At 36.6% G+C, this 16,323-nt stretch overlaps 1 protein-coding gene across 6 annotated transcripts in view; it reads left to right on the plus strand.

Annotated features, from left to right (window-relative positions):
• The window catches only part of PHF6 (PHD finger protein 6), a 52,787-nt gene extending 41,216 nt beyond the window's left edge, over window positions 1–11,571 (plus strand). For 2 of the 6 annotated variants that reach the window (XM_028482404.2, XM_028482406.2), the window contains exons 11-12: window positions 8,002–8,131; window positions 8,460–10,978. In XM_028482404.2, the coding sequence (XP_028338205.1) occupies window positions 8,002–8,131 (130 nt within the window). In that variant the 3' untranslated portion in view covers window positions 8,460–10,978. The other 4 variants (XM_055081681.1, XM_028482405.2, XM_007101318.4 and 1 more) reach the window with 4 other exon arrangements.
• Window positions 11,572–16,323: the final 4,752 nt, after the last annotated feature.

Raw genomic sequence — 16,323 nt, forward strand, 5'->3', positions numbered from 1 at the left:
AGCCTGTGCTCCGCAACGGGAGAGGCCACAACAGTGAGAGGCCTGCATACCACACACACACAAAAAAAAAACAGAGACAGTGTCCTCATGAAAGCTTACGGTCTAGTGGGAGAGAGATATATCAATTAAATGGTCACGTAAACATACAATCATAAACTTCGTAAGTGCTATAAAAGATCTGTTACAAAGCGCTGTGACAGCATGTAACAAGGAGGAGCTAACCTACTAGTCTGTAGTGGGGGAGTGTTTCGGAATTTCCTTAAGGCAGTAGTGCTTGAGCAGAGATATGAAGGGCGAAATGAATGTGGGCATTGGGCGAAATGAATGTGGGTATTGGGAAGGCGTTCTAGGCAGAGAGAACAGAGTGTGCAAAGGCCCTAAGATGGGAGAGAAACAAGGGTGCAAATGAGGGGGTGGGTGGTAGGAGGCTACTGCTGAGGGTCCAGGTGAGAATTGTGGGTAACTTAGAACAGGATGTAGTTGTGAAGGCAGAAGTTGAAAGGTACACTTGGAAGACTGATGAAAGAGTAAGGTTTGGAGATTTGGGATTACATGTTACCCTCTTTTTTAGGGCCCTCCACTTACCAGTGCTGCGTTGGGCTAGTGTTATCAATGTGAATCTACAATGGTTCCCTTTGTTTAATCGAATGGAGAATAAGTTGGTAGAGATCCCCGAATCTTTATTTGGTTTGCCTTTGCAAGTTGTAAAGCACTTCCTTGCTCTCACATTCCCAGCGTGCAATAAACCAGTGAGTGACTCAGGGTCTACTATTCCATGGACAAAGCAGTTTGTGTAAGCAGTCACCATGTCATTTGGGTGATTGCATGAGGTGCTAATGCTGTATTATAAAATTGACCAAACTTTGCTTAATAATAAAGGCACATGTTTTTCAGGTGAGTTCTATCAAGCCTTGAAGGAACAGATAATTCCAATGTTACTTAAAGACGTCCAGCACATAACAAAAAATGGAAAACTTCTTGGTTCATTCTGTAATACGTGCATAGCTGTGACACCAAACCTAACAAAGACAGCATTTAACAACAAAAATTTTAAAACTAGAGACCAGTCTTAACTTTTATAAATATATGTACCAAAATCTGAAATAAAATATTAGAAAATCAAATCCAGGGCTGTAGTCTGACAATTTAAAGATTATTCAAAATTAGGAAATATGTAAATGTGACCTGTTACAATTAATAAAGAAAAATCCTAGTGCTTTCCTAGTGGATAGTGAAAAGACATTTGATACCATTCAACATCCATTTCTGAATTTTAAAGTAAGGTAGCAAGAGTGCTCTTGGTGGTAAGCTAGGAGTCTTAAGAGTGTTAAGAGAGACAAAAACGGCAAACAGCTTATTTAGTGTTAAAGTAAATGGACCATGGTGCTTAGCCAGAACTGAGCCTCAGGATCGCCTGGAGGTGGATAGGGCCCTCTTTAGCAATGTTCATGCCTAGGCCCTACCCTCAGATTTAAATTCAGTAGGTTGAGGCCCAAACCATGTATTTTGATGACTCTGCAGGTGATTCTCAGGTTCATCTCTAATTGAGAACCACTATATCAATACACTTTCATTCAGATCAGGAACAAGACAAGGGTGCCAACTGCCAACGTTACTTTCACTCTTTTTCTGGAGGGTTAAGCCTGTGCAACGAGAAAAGGAGGGAAAATGTATAGTAAATGTTGTGAAGGAGAAAAATAAAATTGTCAATATTATCGATATTACTGCCTACCAAGAAAATCCAAAGAAATTAACTCTGAATTTATTAAAATTTATAAGAGCTCACTAAGGCTGCTGAATATGAGATGAATTTTTAAAAACAATTCCAGTAATAACTACTTAGAAAATGTAAAGGAAAAATGTCTATCCCACCACACACACACACACGCACACGCACACGCACACACACGTGCATACACATACACCAATGGTGAACCTTTTTTAAAAAATAGCATTTTACATAGGACCCAATGACAAAATATATTATGTTCCTTGATAGACTCACCTTTGAAAGATACCTATTCTCCCCAAATTAATCTATATACTTAATACAATTTTAATGAAATCCAACTTTTTGACGGTTTTATCTAAAAAAGTAAATGTGGTATTATTGTCTATTAGTAATGATTGTTACCTTATATAACAGGAAAAGAAATAGAAGCTTAAACAAGATAGAAGTTTGTTTCTCCCCTAAAAGATGTCCAGAGGAAAGCAGTGCAGATGTGGTAGGCAGCTTTTCAGTGTTATCATTGGCCCCCATTAGCGTCTTTCTGCTGTCTCCTCCTTGGGCTTCCTTCCATAGGAAGCAGGAGGAAGCAGGGGCAAAGGAAGATGGAAGGACAAAGTAGCTGTTGCTCCAGCTGAGTCAGGCTTTAGTCAGCCTTCTTGGAAGTTCCGTACATGCTTCTGCTCAGCATCTCATTTGCCAGAATTTAGTCACATGTCCAAAGGAGGCCGGGAAATATACTCTTAGTGGACACATTGCTACCCAAAGAAAATATGGTTTAGTACTACGGAGGGTGGGGGGGATAGATATTGGGGTAGCCAACTAGTCTATTACATGAAGCCAAGAAAAATTTTAATGCAATTGAGAGGAGAAATCCCCTGTTATATATCAAAGCCAATCATATAGTAATTAAAACAGTATAGGGCTTCCCTGGTGGCGCAGTGGTTGAGAGTCCGCCTGCCGATGCAGGGAACACAGGTTCGTGCCCCGGTCCAGGAGGATCCCACATGCTGCGGAGCAGCTGGGCCCGTGAGCCATGGCCGCAGAGCCTGCGCATCCGGAGCCTGTGCTCCGCAACGGGAGAGGCCACAACAGTGAGAGGCCCGCGTACCACAAAAAAACACAAAAAACAAAAAAACAGTATGATACTGGCCCAGTGATAAAGATCACAGAAGATAGATCCGTGTCTTTGTTGGAATCTTATAAATAATTATGGTAGCACTTTATATATGTGGAGACAGAATGGATTAATTCAGTACCTGATATCTATCCAGTTGGCTCTCCATTTAGAAAACAGTCTTGACCCAGGGAACTCTACTCATTATTCTCTAATAACCTATATGGGAAAAGAATCCAAAAAAGAATGGATATACGTATGTGTATGTATAACTGATTCACTTTGCTGTACACCTGAAACTAACACAACATTGTAAGTCAACTATACTCCAATAAAAATTTAAAAACAAAGAAAAAGAAAACAATCTTGAGTATAGGTGGCCTTTCTAAGCATGATAGGGAACTCAGAACTTTTATTTGACTACATTAAAATTAGACTACATAAAGAGAACTCCAAATCATTAAGAAAAACACAACCCAGTTTAAAAAATGGGTAAAGGACGTGAACAGGCAGTTTATAGAAGAAATAGCCATGGGTTATAAGCACATGAAAAACTGTTCAACCTTATTAGTAATGAAGCAAATGCAAATTAAAACAAGATCTTACCAATTTTGGCAAAGATGAATAGGATTTAGATTATCTACTGTTAGCTAGGTTTTTGAGACACAGGCATTCTTATTCCATGTTAAGGTTGAATATAATAAATTGGTACAACTTTTTAGGAGAGCAATTTATTATTGGAGATGAAAACCTTAATGTATATCTTTTGCTACTAGTCTGCTTGTAGGGATTGAGCAGACAACAGTGCAGAGATGTATGTGCAAGAAGTGTCATTGCATTATCGTTAGTGATAGTGGCAACACCCACTAGGGCATCTTCTTAGACTCAACTATACTTCAAACTGACAAGGTTACCCCAGATGGCATCAGTCTACTCAGGAAGGATATAGACAGGAACTACAGCTTGCCAGCAGGGTGGCATCAAATATTCGTCTTCTCTGAGAGTCCTTGCAGCAGTCATTGTAGCATTACAGCTCAGGTCCAATAAGATATGATCCACATTGGGGAAAAGCCTCATACCCCATTGGAGTCAGCACCTCTTAACAATACAGTCATATAGGCATAGATAATTTTCAGGTTACACCACACTGAAAGAGGACCAAAGATAAGACTTCTTACCAGAATATGCATATTTTTCCCAGTCCAGATACAGTCTACCAACTGGGGGGTAACAGAGCTTAGTAAAATAGTTGACACACTAATTTTTGTTAAGTTCCTAGAGGAAGAGAGCTAAAGAGTTAACCAAAGGTGAAATTCTCATCTGGAATGGGAAAAGATTTTTAACTTTTCACCCACAATAGCAAAGAAAGAAAGAGAGAGAGAGAGAGAGAGAGAGAGAAGGGGGGGGAGGGAGGGAGAAAGAGAGAAAGAAAGGGAGGGAGGGAGGAAGGAAGGAAGGAAGGGGAGAGAAAGAAAGAAGGAAAGAAAGAAAATAATCAAATCAGAATTCTATCAGGAGACTTAGTAAATAAATTTTAGTACATACATGCATCTAGTGGAATACTATGCAGAAATTAAAGAATAAAGTAGACCCATGTGTAGAGTTATGGAGAGGTATTTCAATGATTGAGTCAGGGGGAAAAGTTGCATAATTCTATTTTAGCATATAAAAAGTACATGTGTACACACATGTACAAGATATGTGTATGTTTTTTATACATAGAAAATTTTCTAGGAGCATAGTCAGCAAACTTAATAGTTGTCATCTCTCATTCGTTGCATAGAGGTGGAGAAGAGGCAATTTTATATTTTCCTTTATATGGTTCATGAGCAATCCGTTATTTTAAAAAGTAGCCAATAATATTTTAAAATAACAGGCCCATTTAAAATATTTAGAATCAGATATGTGGAGAATTATTGTGTTTACATTTTAACTTTATTTAGATATTTTTGCAATAGTTATCCGTTTTCATTTCAGGAAAAGATGGAAAATGTAGATAAGAAAAATAAAACTAAATGTCAACTTCAATTCTACCGCCAGAGATAATAACTTTAAATCTTTTGGAATATTTTCTTCTAGACATTTGTGTAATTGTGTACATGTGTATATTTGTAAAAACAAAACTTTCTTATATATACTCTTTTATAACCTGTTTTCCACTTACTATATCTTTAGTAGAGGCATTTTTTTTCTATGACGTTAAACAGTTGTACATCACCATGTACACGTACAACATGTACGTGTATGGGTGTATTAGTTTGTTTAATCAGTTCTCTTTTTAGACATTTAGATGGCTTTTATTTTTTAGCTGTTAGAAAACCATGTTGCAGTGATCGTCTCTAAACAAAAGTATTTGGACTGGGATCCATGATGATTTGAAATGCTCTTTTTACTTTTTTACATTGAAATTTGTTTCTTAAATCTGCTTGGAAGTGGATTCCAGATTCTTTCATAGAGACCATGGAGTTCAAATGAGTCCATAAGCAGGCAGTTTGGGGAGAGAAGAATGGACAAATGAGAGGAAATGCAAGGAGGAATATTTCTGAATGAAGTGGTTTACTTCCCTCCTACATGTGACTTGCTTTCTTTCTTTACCAGCCCTTTCTGGATCCTGAATATATTCACATTAAAAAGGCGAGGGAAGATTATATAGTGATCTGTTTATCCTGTTTTATTGTCTTTATTGTATTTCTAAGCTATTTAAATATGTATTTTTCTAAAATGTCAGTCTCCCACCATGAAACAGTAAGTTCTGTGACAGCAGAGATCTTGTTTGACTGGTCAGCATCTGCGGCCTTGGTGTCCAGACTGGTGAAAGACACATAATAGGCCTATGGGAAATAGTCCTTGAGTGAAAAATAATCCCATAAGAAGATTAAAATTTGTTCTAAGAAGAAAGGGCTCATCCTTTTAGATAAAACTCTGTTATAAAAATTTCTAAAAGTCCACAAAAACAGAAGAGTATAACAACCCCAGTCTCAGCAAGTACCAGCTTATTGCCACGGTTGTTTCATCTACATTTTTTTTCTTTCTGAGGTATGTTAAAGCAGAATCGCATATCTCCTGTCATTTTATCCTTACATACTTTAATATCACTATGCTATCATCACATCTTATAAAATTAACAGTAAGTTCTTAGTATCATCTTATACCCGGTTCACTTTCGCATTTCCCCAGTTGTCTTGAAGATGTCCTTTTAGACTTGATTTGTTCAAACCTCAGTACATGCAAGGTCCTTACATTACATTTAATGGATATCTCTTAAGTCTCTCTCAATATAGAGCAGTCCCCACTCCACCCTTGCCTTTTCCTCCTACCTGTTAAAGAACCCTGATAAGTTGTCCTGTAAAAGTCCCATATTCTAGATTTATCAATTTGCGTTTTCCTGATGTCATTTACCTCATTTCTCCACCCCTCTGTATATCCTGTAATTTGTAAGTTGGCTCAGAGGCTTAATTAGATTCAGGTTATATTTGGGGGAAGATACTTCATAGGTACACTATATAGAAGTGATATTTGATATTTGAACTCATGATTTAAAAAGTGGTTCCTAACGTGCAGCATTTGAAGAGTAGAAATTCTCCATAGTTCTTTGAAAATGTTTTAAGAATAAAAAATGATGAGCAAAACTAGATCAGAAGTCAGTTGTTATTGCTGCCCCCTCCAGCCCCACCCCTGCCGTTTATTCTACTCACTTGTTAGAAACTTTTCATGTTAAACCTAGTCTTACATCATTTGTGGCAGATGAATTCCTATGTGATCATCTTTTATCCGTTGCTGACCACAAGAGAGCATCCACTGAACATTTTTTAAGCATCGTTCCATCTTGTCAGCTTGTGTATAATTGACCTAAAACTGAGCTCAGATCAGCTCCCACCCTTCTTTGATTATTGTAGGGGTGGTTAACTATAAAAAAAATATATTGATGTGTACACAGTAAAGTGGCCTAAACCTTTGTTCAAAATCACCTGCATTGCTATTTTCATTAAAAACAATGAATTTCAAGTATATAGTGTATATACCCAAGTAAAAGGTTGTCGGAACAGCATGATGTCAAAGTATCCCTCCAGAGATGGTTTGTTAATTTCAAAGAGGGACTACTTACCCTTACGATAGACAAATCTGGCCATTTCTACCACCTTAAGCAAGTGAAAACAGCACACTCATAGCAGGACATTCTGAAATTACATGCATCCTGAGGTATGCAGGATTACCTACAAAGTATCCTGGACTAACAAAGGAAAGTTGAACCTAAACTTAACCAAGCCCTTAGACCTTGTTTCTAGTTTACAGGAAATAAAGGGTGAGAGAAAACCAAATAAAACATTACCGCAGGGACTTCCCTGGCAGTCCAGTGGTTAGGACTCGGCGCTTTCACTGCCGTGGCCTGGGTTCCGTCCCTGGTCAGGGAACTAAGATCCCACAAGCCGTGCAGAGTGGCCAAAAAATGAGAAAAATAATGTAAAAAAGACTCTTAAAAAAAAAAACAAAACAAAAACATTACCACAGTTAGATAAATCCAGAATGTGGTGTAGTTGACGGAGGCATATGGTCTGACTCTTCCCAGAAAGTCAGTGTCATGGGAAAAAAAAGAAATTGAAGGAGCCAGTCTACATCATGAGAAACATAGCTAAATGCAGTACCTGGAAAACTGTTAGGTGACTCATAAAGGTGTTCTAGTAAAGGCCAGGACGCTAATGATGAAAAGGTACTTGAGGAGTTTGAGTAAAATTGTTTCATGAAATGTGAGCAGAAAGCAGCAGCATATATACAATTTATATTATTTCCTAAAATGTGCTTTGAAATTATGTATATGAAACATTATAGAATTTCATTATTTCATATATATACCTAAAAGTTGATATTTTCATGTTGACCAAAACCTTTTTTTAATCTCATCGGGCAAAGTGAGGAATTGCCTTATGTTTGGACATATGTGGTTTTATTTCAGACAAACTTTTATTATTTCATTAATAGAGTGCTTTCCTTTCTATCTTTTAGACAGAAATGGACCTATGGCTAATTGTGGGGTGTTTTTTTAGTGTGGATGAGGAAACCCAGATTTTAAATGGGCATGGACCTCATCCACTAATGACATAAATATATTCTCATCAACAATGACAAAACATTTTGAGATTTTTATCTTTCATCATTGTAGACTGTATTGTAAAAATCATAGTGGAAATGATGAGAGAGATGAAGAAGATGAGGAACGAGAGAGTAAAAGCCGGGGAAAAGTAGAAATTGATCAGCAACAACTAACTCAGCAGCAACTTAATGGAAACTAGGTATGAAAGTTAATTATATTGGCTCTGTTGTCAGGATACAGTATACACACTGATAAATACATATTGAGGTAATAATGTGCAGTATGATTTTTTAATGCTATTATGTTTAGTTAAGCATGTTACTAGAATGCTGAGGATGTGTAGGCTTGCATAGTTTTTTTTTCTTTTAACTAGCTGATTTTGTAACAGTAAACACAAGCTATCCACTTTATCAGTAAATGTAGTTGTAATGTCAAACCAATAAGATATTCTTGCTCCTCAATAACATTATATTATTGTGTTCCCCTCAAGCATCATATTTTACATTTTTTTATCATCTTTTAAACAGGTTCATGGGACAGAGTTAGAAAACTGGGAATGAATAAGACATCCATAACTACTATTCTTTTTTCACTGTTTTCTAAAATCAAAAAGGGTTTGTAACTTTTTACTGCCCAACTCTTAGATCCTTCATTGAACTGCCTAAAAACATCTTGTTTGTTTTATGAGCCTTCACTAGATGGCAGAGTTTGACATGTTGATATTACGTAGCTGTAGTTTGCAGTTTCTGGGAAGCAATTGAAACACTATTAACCCTGTGTATAGTGTCAACAGTTAAAGCAGACATTGAAATGAAGTAAGCTATATTTCTGGACTGAACAAAGTTCTACTGTTTAGAGTGTCTAAGTTTGTTTAGTGGATTCATACTCAAGGGAAAGCATAAGCAAATTTCACTTTACAGTGCAAACACGCCTCTGGTGGCAGCACATGGGAATTTGTGAATTTTTTTTCCACACTCAAGTAGTGGAGGCTAGAAATGAAGAGAACCTTCTTTTTCTCTTGGCTTCGACAGCACATGCTAAAAATCTCTTCCAAGAAGTGTGCTAAAGCTTTTCATTTGGTTCCTGTTAAAGTTGTTCTCCCTGACCAGCATGGACTCAGGCAACTGGTGATTATAAGCTCTGAGCTCCAGTGCTTATGGCAAAATTCTCTTGACAGTAACCCTCTTCTCTTTTCATGTCATACAAAGAGCTTCTAGCAAAATGATTGGATCCTCTCAAGTTTAAACTAACATTTGGCAACAGCAAATTAAGCCTCTTTAACCTTTAAAGGGTTACCACTTACTAAGGACTTTAGCCACCGTGTCTGAAACCCGTTCCTCTCAAGTGCCGTGTTGTTGTGGAACACTTCATATATTGGCCCAAAGTATGTAAGGAGATCTCATGTGCTGTAGAAGTAAAAAAAAAAAAACAAAAAAACAAAAACAGTCTTTGCATAAAACAGTATTTATTTTTAATTTTGTGACCACTATTTTAGAAACTTTATTTAATATTTTTAATGTTTTCATTCATTGCTTTGCTTATCTATAAAATAGGCTTCTGTGCCCGATTTTTCTTCTGGTAGGGTTCAGTGTTGTTTTGTTGATCATCAGAATTGTTCCTCAAAGCCTAAGAACCCAGCTTTTTAGAAAGGATTTTCACACTGGCATTTCTAGCTAGTGATATTTTCTTCCACTTACCTGCTGAAGCACATTTATATATTTCTTCATGGCAAAACCAAAAAAAATTTAGTTGTGTTCTGCCGAATATTACCATAGCACCTCAATATCAAGGGTAGGGATTCTGATTTCTGAATTATTAGTTAACCTACCACATTAAAGCAAATTAGCCAACAAGAAATAACATGTTAACTTGACTGTACATTGAGATATTCTGCAGCTTATGGAAAAGCATTTAAAAAATGTAACAGGTGGAAAATTACACTGTGCTTAACGACTGATTTTTTTTAACTGCTAGTCCCTTAAAGTCACATTTGTCAAGTGTGTATTCACACATTTACTTAAATCAAGGGACTCGATGATTGCTTTATTTTAACCATCTTTTATTATTTTTAGAAGGAAACTAGCTTTAGTAGTGGATTGCCCTATATGTTTTTCTCCTTTTGCTCTAAATATACCATTGGAGTTTGTGTGTGTGTATGTGATGAATTTTCAAAATTCACCATGACTTGAAGTGCAACGACAGATCTAGATGTTTGTTTACCAAGCTATGTGACTTTTCCCAAAGGATCTGTACTTTATTTCCTTACAGCAGCTTGAAACCCATTATTTTAAATCTTTGAATCACTGTGTCTAGATCATTTTTACATTGTGTGCCATAGACTTACCCATGGAATAATAGAGCACCTTCATTTTTGGACAACTACTGTAACGATGTTTTTAGGAAAAATGGAAGGTGCCGGGGGTAATAATGGCCAGTCAATAATCGTGTAATGGACTTCAAATACAATAGCTGTCAGTTAATGGATTTGTTATGTAATAAACTGTATGACTTTGTATGGGTTTCTTCAACCCTTTCTCTGCCACTAGCAACCAGAATAGCACTTTACCATTTGGTTGGCTAGATAAGTGGCTGGCTACCTATTTTTCTCACTGTGGTGTGATTGGCTAAATAGTCTTTCATTAAAAATTGAAATGTAAATTGAAGTCACATGAGAAATCACCTTTGGTTGTAAACCTCCAATATTTTGATTCTCTATCCATGTTTTCGTCACATGCTGAGTAAAAGTGCCTTACAATGTAAAAATTGTACAGTACTTATGTTCCCAAGTAGCATCATCATCTTCTGGGTAGTAATTACATCGTGGTATGACTATTTAGAAAAATGGACCTCAGCAGTGTATTTACTGTTCATCTCCTAAGTCCTTAACTGTAGTTTTAATAAGCATGACATTATTTGATAAGTATATAACATTTACATCATTTCAAAAAATACTGCCATGACTGTCTTTTATGCGTATTTTAGCTTGAAATTTTGAAGCGTCTTTTCTTTTCTCCTTTTTTCTTTTTTCCCTTTTTTGTTTTGTTTTCGTTATCGATATTAAACAGTGTAATCTTTGCAAGCGTATATTGAAGATTATTCTGGAGCATTTATTGCCTTACCAGAAATGTTAGTAAGAAATGTTCTTTAGAGTAGAAAGATAGACTTGAGTTTCTATACTTTAATAAGAGCTCTTTGTTCCTGGGGGGAGGGGGGGATGGGAGGGGTGAGTTTTACTTTCATCTCAGTTTATTAAAAACCCACAACTGAAATACATTTTATTTCAAGGATCATCAATTTTAGAATTTCAGATAGTACTTGCTCAGGAGTACATGCTACTCAAGATATTAAGAGAATAACAAGATATGTAGATCTACTGTTGAATCAGAATCTATGTACTTGAACAAATGTGTGACTCAAATATCTCAAAGCAAAAGAAAAGTGTTCTAGAATGTTGTTGCTTTTTTAAAAAGCACTAAAGTTAGACCAAGGTATACAGTTTTGTTCTAACAGACATTTAGATTAATTGTAAAGATAAGGAATGAATTATGGGTCAAAATCAAACATTCCTCTCATGTTATGTATATTTTGTTCCTGTTATATTGGCTTTATTTTCAGAATTGTAGTTTGTAGTATTAGTTTCCTTTTATTGGTATTCTTGCATATACTATTCATTCAATAAATGAGTTATGACTTTCATGTTTGTATTTATGTCTTTTTTTGTGCAAGGGTATGATGAAGCTTATTTGTAACAGCAATAGTGCTGTGTTCCTTTTAGTCCTGCTTTTATTTCAAGGTGAAATACCTAGTTTGTTTAATAAATTTGTCGTTAAACAAGTATGAGAGAGAAAAATGTGAATTTGAGTTTAGTTCAAAGTTTCACACTTAAGGCTTTATCAGGGAGAGAATCAGCAATCTTTCAAAAGTATGATACAACTGCGTTACATCTTGGTTCTTTTATCATTCCATGATAAAGATACCTACAACTTAAATCGGGTCCTCTGGAACCTAGTTAGAAGGTGATTTTAAAAATAAACCAAAACTCCTAGTACAATTTATCTGCTTGCTAATAAGGGTGCAGGATTAATATCCTTGTCATAAAGGGATTCCACCTTAAAGATTTAAATGTACTCCCTTTACTCTGGACAGCTTATTACTTCTAGCAGTAGTGCTCATGTATTGAGGTCGTCCTATCCAGGGCAGAAATCAAAGTTTTAATTGGTAGAATTTGCTCATTCCATACATACAATTCCTAACCTGCGTTCCTGCATTCCTACTCAAAAGGAAAAAGAAATCAAGTAAGAGGTTCTGATTAATGCTGGAACTATAGGAGAGTGTGCTTTATTGCAGCTGCTACACACATGCTTGGCGAGTGTGTGTGTGTGTGTGTGTGTGTGTGTGTGTGTGTAAAATCCATTACTTAGTTTCATTTCAATTACCCCATAAAAATATAAAGAGAATTATGTGGTTTTCTTTACCTAATTGAAACTGTTGACAGCTGGGGCTTGGGGTCGCGGTGTTTTTTGTTTGTTTTCTTTTTTCAGCTGCAGTCATCAGCAATTGCTGAGGTCATTTCCAAAGCATAAACGTGCTAGAATTTCCTATGAAAATTCTATGGCCAGCAAATGGCCAGTCCATGTTTTTAAGGGGAAAAACCCAGTCCCTTAGACAGTGCTACTTTATGTATCAACCAGTGTTACATAATTTTGCCTTGTTCAGATAATGAGGTAACTGGGACATTAAGGACAACGCAAAAATGCATTCTTGAGTTTTCTGCAGAAGATGAAAGCTATAAAATACCAGTTACCATGAAACTTAATGATAGTATTTTACCTTGTTAAACTGTAGCAGACATGTTCTCCGTGGGGTCAGTGTACTGAAGTTAGTCAACCAGACCTGGGTCCTTGTCAAAAGATAGCAGATCCATAAACATCCAAATTCTACCTTTGCCTATACCTCTATAGGCTATAAATGTGTTTTTATGTTGGGGGTGAGGGTAGCGGTGGGGAGATAGGGAAGGTACAGCTGGGCAAAGGGCTAACTAGATCTGCTGTGTGAATGAAGGGGCAACCTTTTAAATGGGACCTGAGAGAGGAGACATTCAAGGGAGTGTTAGGAGCAGGGAGATAGAAATAAACTGTACTTTAATGTGGACATTGGATTTAGACTGTTGAGTTTCTATAAAGTCATTTGTACAAAAGGGTAAGGTTTTTCTGTTTGAGTAGCTTTAAAATCCCAGCTATTTACAGATGTTTTTTGAATTTTATTTTATTTTTTATACAGCAGGTTCTCATTAGTTATCTATTTTATACATATTAGTGTATACATGTCAATCCCAATCTCCCAATTCATCACACCACCACCACCCCACCACCAGATTTTTTTATTTATAAAAGTCACGTATATATATACCCATAAAAAGAAATGAAGTACTGATACCTGCTACAACATGGATGAAGCTAGCTAAGAAGGCAGCACAAAGTGTCACATATTGTAGGATTCCATTTATATGAAATGTCCAGAAGAGGCAGATTCATAAGAGACAGAATGCAGATTAGTGGGTGCCAGGAGCTGGGGAGAGGGGAGGATGAGAGTAACTGGCATGGAATTTCTTTTGGGGGTGATGAAAATTAGATAGTGGTGATGGTTATATAACTTCGTGACTATACTAAAAACCACAAATTATATGCTTTAAAAGGGTGAATTTTAGGGAATTCCCTGGTGGTCCAGTGGTTAAGGCTCCACGCTTCCACTGCATGCCACACTGCGTGGCCAAAAAAAAAAAAAAGGTGAATTTTATGTTATGTGACCTTCACCTCAATTTAAAAAAATATGTAGTCATTGTACAAAATTAAAATATAAGATATATCAAGCAAAATGTGAAAATCCCCCCTTTTCCACAAGCCTACTCCCCAGTATTTGATGTGTATTCTGCCAAATGCTTGTGTACAGATATAACTTAGACGCTTCTTTTTTAGCATAAATAGGCTCATGCTGTACCTACAGTTCTGCACCTTGTCTTTTTCACTTGAACAGCATTACAAGGTGTCAGCACAACTAGCTTTCTCACATGCTGTTTAGCAGCTCCATGGCATTGTAGGGTATGGTTCGGTCCAGTCTCACGTGCATCTTCATGTTCTTAAGCAAGTAATTTCTTAGGCTAAATTTCCAGAAGTGGAACTGCTAAGTAAAGGGTATGTACATTTAGAGTTTTGATAAAAATTGCCATCCAGAAAATTTGTACCAATTTAAAAGTCCACCTGTAGGGATTAAGCTTCCTTGCTCTGCTACTCCAAAGAAGTGCTTTTTATTGAAAAGAGGTGTGGTACCTTTTTTAAAAAATAAAATAAAATCATACATGCTCTACAGAAAATTCTGTGGGGTTTTGATTTTGTTGTAAAGACCAGATAGACTGTATCTCAAAGTGGAATATGAATTATCTTTGGGAAACTGGACACTATATTTCATTTGTGAAAAGATTTAAGTCAGAAGGTTTTGTTTTGTATGTATTATTAACAGTAGTAATTGGTGAATCATTTTCCTTCCTTCTGCTTTCTGAAAAGTAACAGCTTGCTCGTAGCTGTTCATTGTTGCCAGATGGATCTGCTTCTCTTTGTGTCCAGGGTTGAACATGGCTCAGTTTAGTGTACTTGGAGGGGTTGTGTACTGTTTTGTTGAAGAATTCCTATGACCTTTATCTGTCGTGATGGTTCCTGCTCCCCAAATCATGACTCTTAACAACTGGTCAATTATGTAAAAATAAGATAGAATCACTTGACCTTTTCAACTAGTTGTTTTGTCCTTGTATGAATAAAATCTAAGACTGACTAGAAAAATTGACTTGATATTCATATCATGCTTTTAGCTTATTTGCTAGAAAATCGTTTTTTTATTTAAGAATTTCAAGCAACAGTTAGTTACCTGCATGTCTGAAAATAAAGTAAGAAATAAGAGTAAAAATAACATGAATATTTGGTTATCAAGAAAGTTCCTAAATAAAGAATAAATTGAATGTAGTCAGGATGAATTGATGCCATATGATGCCGTTAGTTTTTTTTCTAATTCTCAAAATCACATTTTGTGCTAACTGGGTATTTATGACATTAGCCAAACAACTATTTTACTTAAAAAGATTTAAGTCAGATGTATAATATTACAAAAATAATTTTTAAATATTTTACCAATAACCTGACCTTTGGTCATGTTTCCTTCCCCCCCCCCTTTTTAAATATGGTTATAAAATAATTAAGTCTTTAGGGAGGGGCGACAAAACAGGATGACTACACTAGAGAATTCTTTCTGTAACTTCAAACTGCAGCACTCATGGAGACTGGTGTTACTTCCACTTCAGAGGTTAGCCAGACAACTTAACACAAAGGCTTATTTTCGAATGTTCCTGATCCTTAAGCCCAATAGGCTTATGTTCTATATTTAGTATTGATTTAGTATTACCAGGAAGCAATAATTCTTTGGACCCTGGTCTCATATGTTCGTGGTTAGAGAGCAAGCACAAAAGATAAGCAGTGTCTGAAAGTTTGCAGATCAGAGAGCTAGAATTTTGGCATTATCCTCAAATAAAACAGTCTTTCCGGACCTCCCTTAGAAGAGCTGTTCTTAAGCATTTCAGCTCATCCCATGTGCCCAAACAGCCTAGGGCAGCTATCCAGTGTGTTGGGGGTGGGGGTACAGGAAGAGGGGTTAAAGAAAACGTATGTCGCTTAGGAAAAAGACTTGACAGGTTTTCTTTCTCCCTGGAAAAGAGGCAAGGTAGGAGATTTAGGTAGCCTTTACTGCATTTAATAACTGAGGTCATTCCATGAAACTTGGAAATGCAGCCAACTATTTGTACGCCACTTCCTGGAAAGATTGACACAAAACATTTAGAACATTCATATCTTTATTCTTTTTTTCCTTTGATGCCCTTCTGGAAACTCTCTTACCTTAATTTCCATGATCTATACCACCCCCTCGAGACCAGCCCTTTCCTGACTCTTTTCCCTACCCTGATCTAAGTGTTCCATGGTGTCCTGGTCTTTGCCCTCTTGTATTGTTCTCGCTTGTCACCACAGTCTACTGCTCCAGCTGTCACCTGTGTGTTCTGCTGATGAGTTCCAGTCCCTATCCACAGTCTGCTCCACCCGCTGAAGCTCCATGCTGAGTCTCAAATGAGACTCTGTGCTATTCTCCTGGACATTTTTACTCAATCTGCTGGCTACTCAAGCATGAGTCTCAAACCAAGTTGTCCTGATAGTGCTACAGTTCATCTACTTTGATTTCTACATCTACTTCCTTAGAATCTGTCATTCTGTCTTTTGGATCCATACTCTCTATTCTTAGAGCTGATAAACTAGTTTGGATTCTCCTGGGTTTTGTTTGTATGTTTTTCTTTTTAAC

Source organism: Physeter macrocephalus, chromosome 21 (genome assembly GCF_002837175.3).
Source record: "Physeter macrocephalus isolate SW-GA chromosome 21, ASM283717v5, whole genome shotgun sequence".
In the NCBI taxonomy this organism is placed as follows: Eukaryota; Metazoa; Chordata; class Mammalia; order Artiodactyla; family Physeteridae; genus Physeter; species Physeter macrocephalus.